The sequence below is a fragment of the Camarhynchus parvulus genome, chromosome 3 (genome assembly GCF_901933205.1).
Source record: "Camarhynchus parvulus chromosome 3, STF_HiC, whole genome shotgun sequence".
Lineage (NCBI taxonomy): Eukaryota > Metazoa > Chordata > Aves > Passeriformes > Thraupidae > Camarhynchus > Camarhynchus parvulus.
The window spans coordinates 77,111,338-77,126,405 of record NC_044573.1 but is presented as its reverse complement, the minus strand read 5'-3'; the positions used below and the strand labels follow the sequence as shown (position 1 = coordinate 77,126,405).

The 15,068-nt window shown below is 40.7% G+C and overlaps 1 protein-coding gene across 2 annotated transcripts in view; it reads right to left on the bottom strand.

Annotated features, from left to right (window-relative positions):
- The window catches only part of ROCK2 (Rho associated coiled-coil containing protein kinase 2), a 104,746-nt gene extending 90,227 nt beyond the window's left edge, over window positions 1-14,519 (bottom strand). The window contains exon 1 of one of the 2 annotated variants that reach the window (XM_030945707.1): window positions 13,898-14,519. In XM_030945707.1, the coding sequence (XP_030801567.1) occupies window positions 13,898-14,047 (150 nt within the window). In that variant the 5' untranslated portion in view covers window positions 14,048-14,519. The remainder of the gene's footprint in view (window positions 1-13,897) is intronic. The other variant, XM_030945706.1, reaches the window with a different exon arrangement.
- Window positions 14,520-15,068: the final 549 nt, after the last annotated feature.

Below are 15,068 nucleotides of genomic sequence, written 5' to 3'. Positions count from 1 at the left end.
TGTGATATTACCCCTGAATGTGATAGCAGAATTTATTTAATTCTTTTATTCTCATTCTCTTTTCTCCTAAATTTATATTAACAAATTCTATCTAAATGGAAGTGTTCTCTGTAATCTGAAAGAAGCTACAGTATTTGCAGAGCAGTGCATACATTTTTTTTCTTGGACCACGCTCTCCTCAAAGTTTCATTACAAACACTGTGGAAGGACATGCAGATGGATGGCCTGTATTCAGAAAAAGTAGGCTGCATCAATAAACACACCATTCACTTGGAACCTATCTCTTTGGAGAAAGGAGATATGCTGTGGATTTTTTAGTTTGCTTTGGAGAGGTTCAGGATTGTGGGTTGTTTGGTTTTTTATGTTATTGTGACAGTTCACAGACTCATAGAATATGCTGAATCGTAAGAGACCCACAGGGATCATTGAGTCCAACTGCAGGTCCTGAACACGACACCCCCAAAAAACCCATCATGTGCCTGAGAGGATTGTTCAAATGCTTCTTGAGCTCTGTCAGGCCAGTGCTGTAACCACTTCCCTGGGGAACCTGTTCCAATGCCCAACCACCCTCCAGATGAAAAACTTCTTCCTGATATCCAACTTAAACTTCCCCTGACCAGCTTCATGCTGTTTCCTCAAGTACTTTCACTTGCCTTGAGAGTGAAAAGATCAGTGTCTGCCCCTCCTCTCCCCATTACGAGGAACCTGTAACTGCAGTGAGCTCTGCCCTCAGTCTCCTCCAGGCTGAACAGACCAAGTGACCTCAGTCATTCCTCACACGGCTTCCCCTCAGGGCCCTTCACCATCTTTGTTCCCTCCTTTGGACACTCTGCAATAGTTTCATGCCCTTCTTACATTGTGGCACCCAGAGCTGCCCCCAGCACAGGAGGTGAGGCTGCCCCAGTGCAGAGCAGAGCAGGACAATCCCCTCCCTTGCCCAGCTGGCCATGCTGTCCCTGATGCCCTTAGGACAGGGATGGCTCTCCTGGCTGCCAGGGCACTGCTGGCTCATGTTCAACTTTCTGCTGACCAGGACCACAAATCCCTTTCCATGGCACCTCATTCCCCAGTCTCATTCCAGCATCTCATTCCCCAGTCTGTGCACACAACTGGGGTTGCCCCATCCCAGATCCAGAATCCTTGTTAAACTTAATATGGTTGGTGATCATTCTGCAAATCTGCCAGGATTAGCTGAGAAAATGATTCAGGCTAGTTTTAATCCAGGTTAGGTACTCAAAGCAATTCACAACACACCAGCACAAATATTGTGTCACCACCAAGGTGGTGCCTCAGGGAAGCAGGTGGAGCTACTGCTTTAACTGATAGGGAAACTATTTGTGTTAGCCATTTGTTTTTAAATAGATTAATATAATTACTAAAGGAGAAAGGCAGGGGTTAAAAAGTTTTTGAGATCACTGAGGCATAGTTTCTCATACTGAAAAACTTCTCTGTTCTTCAGATTTCTGAACATTTCTTGTTCTTATTTTAAAAGCTGCTTGGTATCTTCATCTAACACTGTACAATTTTATTGGTTCATTTACAAATTCTTCCAAAATAGATGTATTCTTGTTAAATACATAAAAATTTGATTGGTACTACCCTTAATGATGGAAGCACTTAAACAAATACAAAAATATAAATTTTTAAAAATCAAAATCTAGACTATTAAAGAATAATCCAGAAAATTTTATTCCAGTTATGAAGACCACCAGTAGACCACGTCTGTTCCTCTTCTAAATGCGCTAGTCCTAAAGCAGAAAAGTTAAATTGCTGCCATTAATAATAATTATTGCACATGTATCTGAGAACACATCTGTGCTCTGCTGTGCCTACCTTTTCCAAAATTTTTATTTACAACACCCCTGCTGTTGTATCTTCCTTCAGAACATTGCAGACTACCTGAGAATATTTAAGCTTGTCTTAATTACTGCTGCATTTACATCCACATTACAGACCACAGTTATCTAACCCAAGCACGGTACTCGCCTATTTACTAAGTTTGTGTCTGCAAAATCTCATCTCTTTCAGCTTCTAGAATTAATTCAGAAACAGAGACAGCATCCTACAGCATTTTTAGGCTTCCCTCATCCTCCATGGACATTCTAACATCTTTGTCTATGGCTGACAGAGATCTTCACAAAGGAACCCACATCGTCAGGAAGTTTGGTCTCAAACTGACAATGAAGTACCTCATATCTTCAGAATGGCAGGACAATTTCACAGCCTTTTCAAGGTAAAGCAAAGGCTCCTGGGCACTGTAAAACTTCAACCAGATATAAATTTTTTTTTCCAATTAATAACAACTCTGCAAGGTAGTGGATTATCTTCATATATGCAGGCAATGAAATCCTGCCTTTTCACTTTGTCAGAAGATACACAGGACTGCTTTCATTGAGACAGTTAAATTAAAACTCTATCAGAATTTGTCTACAACCTGATATTGAAAATATCAGCTGAGATTATGGTAGCAAATAAGAAATTTTTAAATAGAATAATATTTTTCAATTTATTTAGTTTGTCCTTATTCCACCATAATCACTTTCCTTTTTAAAGCAAATATATATTTGGAATATAAAGAATTAAGAAAACCCACAACTGTTAAATAAAAATATGGCAAGAAATTCAGGGCTAAGTGAATAGTCTGAATTACTTGGGAAAGCAAAGCAAAATAGAAAGTAGATTTCAAATTCCTCACCGTTTTATAAGTGCAAAACAGTTTTCCCACAGACAATAACTCGATGTTTCCTAAATTTTCCTTCAGCTTTGGCAACAAGTGATTCTTATATGGAAAGTCAAGAAAATACTTGCCTAAGACCTGAGCAGGTTAATCCCCACAAGAGCCATCTGCATCAGCTGCTTCCGCAAGGAATCACAAATTTTACATTTGAAGAAAAAACTCATGCATAAAGACCATTAAGGTCAAAAGAAGTGTATACACTTGGCTAAAGATTGTGGGGAAGAAAAAAAATTTACATAGGTCTCTTGTAAGAGTATTTCTGCACACATCCTATACGAATATACACAGGTGGAGAGCACACAACCTTGACCTAACCAGAAACAGGACAGTCACAACAGCATGGCATCACCCAACAGCAAGCAGAGATCACTACTAACACTCTACTAAAGCAGAATTTAAATTTGGGGATACAAAGTCCTTGTATCAAGAAAAAACAGTTTAACAGCTTCACTGCACATTGAGTAGGTAAGAGCATGACCCTGGTGTTTCAGGCCGTTCTAGACATAATTGGGTCCCTAAATAATTTGAGTTTCTTGTCATTTCTTATTACCCTACATGGAAAATGTGCATACAACTAGCTACATACACCGCACCATCAAAGGGAGTTCAGACATACAAAAAAATTGATTATTGAGTATGTTCACTTACTCAAAGACCAGCATTTTCAGAAATAACTCAGGAATAACATGAGATAATTGGTGCTGCTCTTGTTTCACTTGCTGCTACAGATGTGGCCTTGGAAACCACCATTCACTCTGAGCACTGGCAAGGTTCATTTTAAGCCTAAATTGCTGATCATTCTGCTGGTTTTGACTTAAATCAGAGATTCACAGAAGGATATATAGAATACTCTGAGCTGAAAGGGTATTCTGGTGAATCCTTTTGTGAAACAAGAGCAGCACCTGAACCTCTGTGTGAGGCCTCCAGTCCCCTCACTGTAACCACAGCGATGTTTCTGGACAATCTTGGGTCAGGAATTTCTCACTAGGGACAGGGCAACACCACACCAGCTACAGGGGAGAACCCTGACACAGTCTGAGTTACTGTTATTAGATACAAACTTACAGATGACAATGACATTTTACCACAATAACGACTTTTTCATTACTTTTTTACATGCAAACACAAAGAAGATAAAAATGTTATGCTTCTCTCACAATCCATATGTGCTTTCAGCATCAGTGACCTAATGATATTACAGCTTCAAGCACATTTGTTTGTCCCCCACTTCCATTTTAGAGGAAAACTGACCCAACAGTGCTGAGAGTTCACATATGAGAAAAAAAATCAAGGCATGATGGCAGTAAAACCAAAACAAATTCCACAATTCAGAAATTTAGTCTGTGTATAAACCCAAGAACAAGTAACATGTGTCAAGAAAAGAGTCCAATTACATGGCAGTCTCCTTTTGACAAACTCTAGAAAGTAAGCTTGAAATCAAAATAGAGCTAAAAAGTTCCACCTTGGAATAAAATGTGTCTAAGATTTTTCTTCAGTCCTGCTTCCCGCATACTCCAAAAAGGCAAAACAGCCATTCCCCTCCCCTGTGACATTCATCATCCATTTGATGTAAAGCACTGACAAATAGAAATAACTACAGTGTACATTCACTTGGTTTTGATTTAACAAAAAATAATTTGTATTGCAAGTATATTGCAATTTTATTAATTCCCATCTGTCTGTAAGACATACTGCACATCTTCCCTCATAAATTTAGACAGTGTGATTTCAAAACACGAATACAACATCACCATATGTACTTTTACCCAACCTATAGCAAACATTCTTTCAGCAATATGGCAGAATAAGCAGAACAGTCTATTCTAGGTAGAAAATGCAAAATAAGCTCTGCAGTTGGGCTCAGGGCTGTCTCTGATTTTCTCATTCAGTGAAATCCTGCAATAGAGTAATATAAAATAAAGCCAGGAGCTTTTTAAAAATTAACAACCTCATACCTTACAAAATTTTTAGTTAGATTTTCCACTTTATATCTGTCAAAATCTCCCAAAGATGTTTTCACAGGTAGAGAGGGGACATTTGGGACTTCTGGCAGTTGAGAAATACTGCAAGGCACATGTGGGAACAAATACTGGTATTTCTTCAAAAAAATGAGAGCACTGAAATAGTTTATTTTGACACTTAAATTGCCTTTCTTCAGAGGCAGCCAACCATTAAAATAGATGATATGATTCACACCTCATGGTGCTACTGTTCCAGGCTTCTACACACATAAACTATTCCTCATCACAGCGTCCACATTTAGTGGTTTTCTTCATCATCTGAGCAGAAATCATTTCTAAACCAGAGATCTAGCCAGATGTCTATGATTAAAAGGAATTGCCAACATAATATTTTTTCAGGAGATTTAGCTTATATTGGTGTATTTATTATTATCTTTTAATACAAGCTTAAAATATTTCTGACACAGAACACTACGTGCATACAAAACAATGTTCGGGCTGCCTCGTTTGCTGTTACATTCAGGTTTTACCAGCAGAACTCTGACAACAGAGTTCTGCTGCTTCCCACCCTCACTGTCAATAACATCACATTTGCAGAGTCAAGACAAATCCTTCCTTTCTGGGAAGATGACAAGTGGGGAATAAGGAAAATAACTTTAAAATGCAATAAAAATAAGCACATTCCATATAACTAAACTGATACTGAAAAATGAATTTGAAAGCAATTTAAAAACCAGCTTTATAAAACTTAACAATTTAGTAATAGGATTTTTTTTGCAAGTGCAGCTATTTTCAGCTTTCCCTATCAGATATAGAGTACAGGTGCTTGTAATACCAGCATGGATGCAAGTCTTAAGTTTAACAGAATTATTATTTTGTACTCACAGAGAAAAAAAAATTAACATAGAATAATGTTTAAATTAATAGCAGCAGCTGCTATACAATCATAAACAGCCAGTACGTCCTTGCCAGATGAGTAATTCAAGCAGTTGTTCTCAGTCACTTTTCATATAAAAGAATATAAAATAAAAGGGGGGGTATTTTATAATCTGGGTTTATACGCCCTAAAAAGGTCATTAAATTGAACAGGCCAAGAAATAAAAACTATGGCTTAGTGCCTAAGTGGCCTAACTTTTACTGTTGGAGGACAAGGTCCCAAGATGTTCCCTAAAGGAAACAGATCATGCATGCATACCCCTCGCATTGGAAAGGTTTTCATTTCTCACTCACTAAACCAACAGCTTCTAACATGCTATTATTTCTTGCTCTTCTTCATTCTTCTAAACTATTAGAATGAATAATTCTATTCCTAAATTGAGAGACTTCATGGTTATTTTATCACAAAAGTTTAAAATTCCACAAAAAAATCCCATAATTCAGAAGTCAAGCATAGTTATAAAATTGTGCAAGAAGGGGTGCAACCAATATTAAGTAACCTCAGAAGATCTTTTATCCATTTACTGCAGCTTGTTTCCAATGATTCTAGCTGCACATTGTAGAAGCCTATCATAGCTTTCCCTATATAGCAGATGATGCTAAAAGTCATTTACAAATAAAAATCTGTGTCCTAAACATGCAACAAATGAAAAGGCTTGTCTCCCTAATCTTGTACTTAAAATGATCAGCACTAAACTGAAAACTGAGACTAGAACAAACTAGTTTCAGTAACCATAAGGAAAACCAGTTTAAACTACTTTCTGTATGAAACTGAACATTTTCATAGCATAGTCACGCCAAACTTTTGTATATCCCTCAACCAAAACCTGTGCTATTACTGTTTCTAGAGCATAATCTCTTTGAAAGTATGCAGATACACAGTACTGTGAATTTATCAATGCAGCACTCTTAATTTCAAACAAAAGAAAAATAAAGAGGGTCAATCAAGTTGTACAGTAGCAACAAACACAAGCAGATTTCCAAGTTCAGAGCTCATTCAGTAAAAAGGAATTCCCAAAGAACCTGAAGATCCTTCTCTCTGTTCCATACTAGGGTAAATCTATGCTGTTGACAGAACTATGTTTGATATTTAATCAACAATGAAGCTATAGACTTTGGACGGCTACCTGTAACATCAGTGACATGGACAAAGAACAATGATGCGTTACAGCCTTTAAATAGTAATCAAGATTTTAGTTAAACTTTAAATAGCATTTGAAAGAAAGTGTGGAACTCAGGCATTTTTTCTTCTAGTTATTTATTTATTTGGTGACAGTAACAGTCAACATTATGTGTTTTGAGATTAAAAAAAAAAAAGGAGCATTTGCTAAAGCTTAACTTTTCTTCTTTCATAGCTGTTTAAGCCTACTTTCAAGCCTGTATGTGACTTCCTCTTCATTTCCTCCTGAAGAAAAGTACAAGAAAATTCTTGCGTTTGGATGAGTCACCCAAACTTTATCTAGCTTTATGTAGGATCCTGTAATTCTGTACTTTAAATACAGACTAATAAAATCAGTACTCATGATTTAGAACAGTCAAGAGGCAATAAAGCAATTACTTGATTACCTGAATCCTCAAGGTTCAGAATTAAACACTTGGGCATGGCTTACTTGTGATCAACTTTTTTTAATCACATAAGTCTATTCTAAATATTAAATTATTTTCCAGTACATCTTAAAAATAAAACTTCATCATCTCCATTTCATATAGTTGGAAATGAAGAAAGATTTGTCTGAAACCATAAAGTGATAGCAGTAGATTAGGATTCCGACTCTCCTGCACACTATTTTTTTATTCTCTGTACCATCTGAGCAACACTATCCTAAAAAAAAAGGAATGATGAAATGACTGTGGAATTAAAGTATCAATGCTGAACACTAACATCAGAACTCATTAGTCTCCATCTGGGCACACAAAACACAAAGCATGTGATTGGTTATTTTTTGCAAAAGATTTGACTTAGATAAGTCATTCTACATGAAATAAAATTAAAGGAAGACAAGCATAATCAAAACCCCTCTGTATGTCACACCCATATTGTTTTTCTTCTCGTGTCTATCACCTTCCACACCCTACAACAAATGAAACAGAGACTGAACAGAAGGCACATTTCACATGACAATGAAGAAATCTGTGTCCATCCAACAACAAAACTCCATGATACTTCACAGACAAAAAAGGGTCCCTCTTTCAATAGCTGTAACAGTAGCAGACGAACACAGAGTAAAAGCTAAGTCCACACTACATAAAGCACCTGTTACAGACTGAGACTATCCACCATAGTGAAATCTGGACAAATATCACAAAAGCACAACGTTTCAAATATTGCAAGCTGTCGGCATGTTAGGAGCCCAATCACTGATTGCAGCATACAGTCTTAATACTCTGTTAGCAGGTAATGAATGTAATGCTGCCAATGAAGGATGCAGGTGATGCCTCACCTGCACTTGGGCAGCCACGCGTGGCCGGACTCAGGGGCTCTTCGGACACTGCACTGCTGCAGGAGCTTGACGCACCACAGGCATGGCTGGGCAACCGAGCACTACATTCAACCTTGTGTTTACATTGCCAACAGCTCATTAAAATAAGTTTATTACTAGCCAAGTCTGCCAATATAAACACTGTATTCTTGTTCTTAACCAATGGGATGTACCAAGAAAAAAAGTATTTAAAATAAATTTGTTACCAGAATCATTCGCTGCTTTACAGTGTAACAGTTTAGAAGAAACCTTGGACACAATATAGCATTCTTCCCCCCAAAACCCCCCATGCTTATGAGTTATAAAAATACACAGATTTAATTTCTTTAAATCTTTCAATTATGTAAAATTCTACTACCCAATTTTAATCACTTTCATCTTTAAAATCCAAAGTCAGCTCCTCTGTGTCACTGATACAATTCCAGTCATATTCTGTAGATCAAACACTGGCAAGAAATCATCAACTGATTGCTGTGGAGATTGGCTACTGAGGTAGCACTTTCCTTTCTTTTGAAATTAGGCAGCTTTTGTTATGGATTGCATTACTAGACAAAGAGCCAAATGCTTTGGCACTGCTCTGCCATTAGTTAGAACTGAAAATGTACTTTGAAAAAACAGGTTCTAATAAGCATTTGCACACATTTCAACTGAAACTGAGACTATTAATATTTTGAAAAGTGGAGAGTTCCTGAATTTTTATTCCTGCACACATAAAACAGAAGAAAACTCTCCTAATTCACTAGTGTAGGTGTATTTATGTTTCTCTTAAGTTGTTACAAAGATTGAACAATTAAAGGATCCTAATGACACACTCTGCAATCTGATCAACAGAGATGAAATACTGGGAATGAACATGCCTATTGTGAATACACACACACAAAATCTCGTGTGTGTGTGTATTCATGCATCTCTTGTGGCAGTAAAAAGACCTGAAGCTGAGCAAAATTTTCTCAAACCAGAAGTCTTCTCAAACCAGAAGTGAAACACTTTAATCCTAGTGTAGAATAAGTCAGAATATAAAAACACATGAAGCTGCCAGAAAAGTAGAACTATCTTTTTCCAGCTAACTATACTGCTATATATAAATCCATCAGAGGGGAACAATGAACAAAAGACAATTCAGTTTTCTTAAGGATCGTAATTTTTAACTCTGCAGTAGATGTTCTAAAATTACAGATCAAATATAGACCATTTATAGAAAGAGTTAGAAACGAAGAGAGAAATAATAGCACAGGAAATATAACAAACAAGAAAAGGTTATTTCTTCAAGAACAGAGAATCATCTGGCCTCCAAATTACTTAGTGGGCAATGAATTTTAGATCAGATCCTGCTAACTGCTACATATGCATCTCTTTCTGTACTTGCTGGCTCAAATTAACACAACAGATTGTTCTTGCTGATTCAAAATTATATGTGACAATAAATTCAGGAAAGTGAAACAACTTTCATATTAATTATGAAATGCTTAGAAAATTCCTAAGGCTAAAATCCTGCAAAGGAATACCTTGTATCAGCCATGATGACCTGCAGATCCTGAATTAACAGAGCTCAGCCTAGTGATCTGCTCAATTAACACTCTTGGTACAAGGTTGGCATCTACTCAATTGATGAGATCTTCATGGACAGATGCACCTACTGAAAGAATGGGAGTCACAGCTGTATCTCCAATCCACTTTTCATTAAGAATAAAATTCCAGGGTCTTGATGGCAGCGATCCATGTAGATGAACATCTATTCATGTTCAAACTAGTGTAAATACACAGTTTACCTGTCAGCTTTATTTAAAAAAGAAATAAATGGCAAATTAGTTCAGTTTTGGTTTGTGGGTTTGGGTTCTAAGGCATGTGTATTCTGAGACACTTGAGCACTCTCCTGCTAATCATCTCTCCATTTCTCAGTCCACCATGCTTGCATGCCAGCGTAGCCCAGCACTGTGCTCACAATTTCACTGATGCACTGTCTAATTAACAGTTTTAAGAGCTTCTTCTTTCAAAAGCTGACACAACCATAGCAGAGCAGCCAGAATATACTCAACATTTTACACCTCCAGTGTAATGCCAAACTTCAAGCTTAACACTAAAATCCTGAGGCTTGCACTGAGCCAGTGAGTCCAAGGGCAAACACCAGCACCTTTCTCTGGACGACTGCACTTGAGCAGCTCCAGCCCAGGCAAAGCACTGCAGAAAGAGCATGGTAAGATTTACCAGAGTTGTTCATCACCACCACACATCTCAAAAGTTGAGTTCAGTATGTGCTGAAGTGATACAATTACACATGGCAAAGAAGTGGAGGTCGGGATTAGTTTTACACAGCCTACAGTGACCTCTCTGCTCTTGTTTTAAAGAAGGTTAACACCCCAACTAGATAATGTGTACGAAATACTATCAAAAATAACTCAGTTCATACCGTAGATAGAGCTTATGTGCAAAATCATAAATGCCCCAATATATTTGAGCAGTGTTAAGCTTGCCTTAAATGTAGCTGTCAACTCAGAACTATTCGGTAGGAATGTATTTATAGAAGGGTTTCTTATGGATCAGCCAAGGTCAAATGCCATTAAGTGCTATCATCCATGTGTACATGCAGTACACATAAAAATGTCACTTCATTAAATCAGTGGGTGACACAACTGGCAGAAAAGCAAATAATAAAAATATGGTAGCTTTATAAAGTAATCTGCATGATCTAAATGTAATACAGAAAACAGGTTTTCATAACCACTAATGCACTGTTACATACCCAAAAAGAATAAGACTGTACCACAGAAAGCTGTGACAATATCAAAATTATTTATCTTAGCATCGGCAACCTAACAACAAGCTTTCAACAAGACACAATGAGAGAATGAGCACTCAGCCAACCCCTCAATGAGGTTGCAATAACCACTTCCCTTTGTGGATGTCTTTGCTGACACCTATCACAGCACTGAGTATATAGTTCTAGCATTCCTCTTTCCATCTCTTTATCAGACCAAAACCAGAAGAACCCCACCAAGTGCTGGCTGTGCATCTCATCTATGCTAATGAGTAGAAAGTCCTCCATGATTTTTCTTTATTTAGCAGAAAAGGGTGGTAAAACATGCCACACATTTTGGTTGGTTGGTTGTTTCCTGGGACGTTTTATTTTGCCTTCATAACTGCCTGTGAGAACAAACTAAATGCAGAGTTCTCCATCTCATAATGCCTCTGAACAGAGAATGCATAGGTCTTTTTTGAAGATATGCTTTAATGAAACGCAAATAATTATGCTCAACACAGGCACTAATAACTGTTAAGGCACACAAGATAGCAAAAATCCCATTAGAACATCTAACAGTCTCTCTTGAGCACTGAAGAGGGATGGGAGAAACATAACCAATCAATGTATTTGGCTTCATAGATTCTCCTGCTGAAGAAACAGATGGATGTGGTCAGCCATCCTGCGGTCAGGAAGGTACGCAAAGAGAGTCTCTTCATTTAGAGCCACTGAATAAAATGTCCCTTGATGACAGCAGAATTGCTATCTAGAGAAAGACAGCTTATTACCTCAGCTTCTCGCGTCTTTCAAATTTACACCATGTGTTATAGATCAACAGCTACTTTTTCGCTTTTTACGGCTTCCCAAAAATAAAGCATGCACACAAAATACAGAATAGCAGCTGTTTATGACTTTTTACACTGTAAGGAAATGAATTCCATTTTGAATTCCATTCCACATTTTTAGTTTTGGTTATGTTATTTTTGGAGGATGGAATAGTGGCATTCCAGCTAGTCTTTTTAAGATGCTTTCCCTGACTCTCAGTTCATGTTGCTGTATTTCTACTTTTAACTGAAAACACATTTCCACTTTAGATAATTTACACTGCAAGGGAGCTGGTTAGTAAACAAGTAAATTTTTCAATATGAATATGCTTTCATACTCAGACTATTTAGCAGCACACCAATGCAAAATTAATGTCAAATTTCATAAAGCAACAATGCCAGAGAGCAAAAGAAAGTGCTTTTACAGGAAATCTGTTGCAAATTTCCTAAATAAGAATAATAAATAGTCCATTATTTCATACACAGATATGCAGACTGCACAAGCTAGGAAATTTGATTGATTAGCATAATATTTCACTTGCTGCTAGTTTTTTAAACAATACTTACAGACAGTGTAGAGAACAGTGATGACCTTTACTGTAAAAAAAATGCATTCACAATCCAGCTAACACTCTCCCATGGTTTGCTTTCTCAATGTATTACATGAAGCAGTCTACATTGCTAGCATATAAAACAAACAAAAAATCAAGTTCTAAGCAGCCCAGTCTCAATTTTGTACCTAGGATTTCTCTTCAGAAACATGAACATATTTTAGTGTATTCAATCTACATCCAAGGCATGGGAGGTGAGAGAATAAAAGAACCATGCATATAAAAGTATGAAAGCAGAGTGTGAAAAAGTCTACTGGGGTTAAGTATTAACCTGATGCATTTTTCAGAACGACTGTACTATTTTTAACTAGTCTTTTTTGGCCACAGGTCAAAGTTTTCCAAGCAAAATACCAAAGTGAAAATGCTGGGAGCGAAGCCCAGAGGCAGCTCTCTCTGCTTTGACCTAGGCAAAAACTTATCTGAATCCAGTCAGATATGTAGCACTGTTTCCCACCCCCCTCCATTGACTATGGCTGTCATTATGCCTCTGAACATGTATGAGAGGAGTAACAGCACCACAGCCTCGGGAAGAACATTTTTCAGATGTTATAGGAAATTCCTATATTCTCCACACAGCACAGGCATACATTCTGTTCAGTCAGTTCCTGTATTTTTGGCCAAACAGAACTGAGTCATTTGAAAGCACAAAAAAAACCACAGTGTATGTGCCTTGAGCAACTGCTGGAAGGACTGGGATTTATTCTCCCTTTTTCTGCTCCTCATAACTGGGACACATTGGAATTCTTGGGGCAGACTGGAAATATAAGATTTGAAGACCCTAAAGTACTTATCAGTTAAAACACTAATAATTATAGTACTAATAATGAAAATAATTATAACAACAGTAATAATAATAATAATCTGTCTCTTGGCTGTCTTTCTAGAGTTCAGATGGTTAAATGAGAATATCTAACCCCTTTCACACTTCTTCACAAGGGCATACATTTCTCACTAAAGTAAATTGTATTTCATACACTCACACGGAAAAATGCTATTTGAAACAGGATACAGACGAATCCATTTGGCCCAATGAAAAATAAACGTGAAGGGTCACTGGACCCCCCCAGTTACATTTCTCCCTTAGGCGTGTCCCCTTTTCCTGAATTATTTCCACATCTCACAGCAACCCCAGCTTCACCAGGGGACGTTTCACAGGGGGTGAGCGATGAGTGCCCGGCAGCGCACACAAAGGCAGGTACTTTGGGGACGGACACGCTGGGATTCCCAGGCGCGAAAGCGAACGGTGTGAACGATGCTGGGAGGGAAAACAAGGCGCTTTCCTCTCCCTGGATCAGATCTCGTCAGGGACGTTTCTCGCTTTCCCCTAAATAAGATGTTGCTAATCGGGGAGCGCTGGCTGTCCTCTGCCGGTGCCGTGCCCGTCCCCTCGCCCAACACCGTCCTGGGGGCGAGGGCCGCTCCCGCCACCTCCCCGCTGCCGGTGGCCCGGCCGGGGGCGTGGAGACGATCCTTCGTCCTCCCCCAGGAAAGCACTTTCAGGACGCCGGAGCCCTTTCCTTCCTTCCCGTTCCCTCCCGCCCGCCTGAGGCAAGGGCAGCGCTCCCTTTGTTCCCCCGCCGAGAGCTCCCCCCAGGCGCGGCCGCCCCTCACCAGCAGGCTCTCCACGTTGACCGGGGAGCGCGGGTCGCGGATCATGGACTCCAGCTTCCTCTGGCGGCCCTCGAGCATCCCCGCCGTTGGCTCCAGCGCCTCGGCCGCCAGGGGAGCCGCCGACATCTTCCCTGCCGGCTGCTGGCTCATCCTCCGGCCCGCCTAGTGCCGGGCCCGCGGAGGGCACTGCGCGGGGCCGCCCGGCGGGCCTAGCGCGGCGGCGAGCCCGGGAAGGGCGGGGGCGGCGAGGCGGGAGCGGAGGGCAGCGCCGCCGGTGGCCGCCGCCCGGGCATGAAGGGCGAGGGAAAACGGCCGCTGCTCCGCCCGGGCGCGGGGAGAGGGAGGGGAGAGAGCTGGAAGGGAGGGACGGAGCGCTTCCCGCCGTGCCCCCGCCTCTCGGTGCTCAGGGCGTCCCTTGGCGGCCGCCGCCTCACTGTCCGCTCCGCCGCGACATCGCTCCGAGGGCGGGGGGAGGCGGAGAGCGAAGGGGGAGCGGCTGCCGCGGCGTCGGGCTCAGAGTGTGGCTCTCTCTGCAGCGCTCGCCGGCTGCCGGGGCAGAAGCCGCGATCCCCGTCAGCCGCGCTATCCCTCTGCGCTCTCCGCGTTCCGCCCACCCCCGGCCCGGCGCGGCCTCCCGCTCCCGGCCCCGCGCGGGCCGCCTCCCCTACCCACAAGGCCCCGCTGCGAGCGGCGCATTGTTCGGCGCTCGCTCGGCACCCGGCTGCAGCCCTGAGCTCGGCGGGGCCGTGCCCGGCCTGGGCAGGGCAGCCTCTCGGAGACAGGGCTGTGTGCGTTTTCTCAGCCTGCCCGCATGGCGTCAAGCACACAGGGAAAAAAGCGAGAAATATTTGAGAAGGTGGGAGAGCAGTGTTTCCGATAGAGCAGCAGTGCTCACGGCATTAATCAGAGATTCGTGGAATGATTTCGGTTGGAAAGGACCTTAAATATTGTCTAATTCCAAGCCCCCTGCCATGGGCAGTGGCACCTTTCACTCGGCCAGATTGCTCAGGGCTCCATCCAGCCTGGCCCTACCACATGAGGGATGGTGCATCCACAATTTCCCTGGGAAATTCCAGTGCCTCACCACCCTCAGGGTAAAGACTTCTTTCCCCCATATCTAATATAAGCCTACACTCCTTGAATTTGAAACCATTCCCCCCTATTTTGTTGC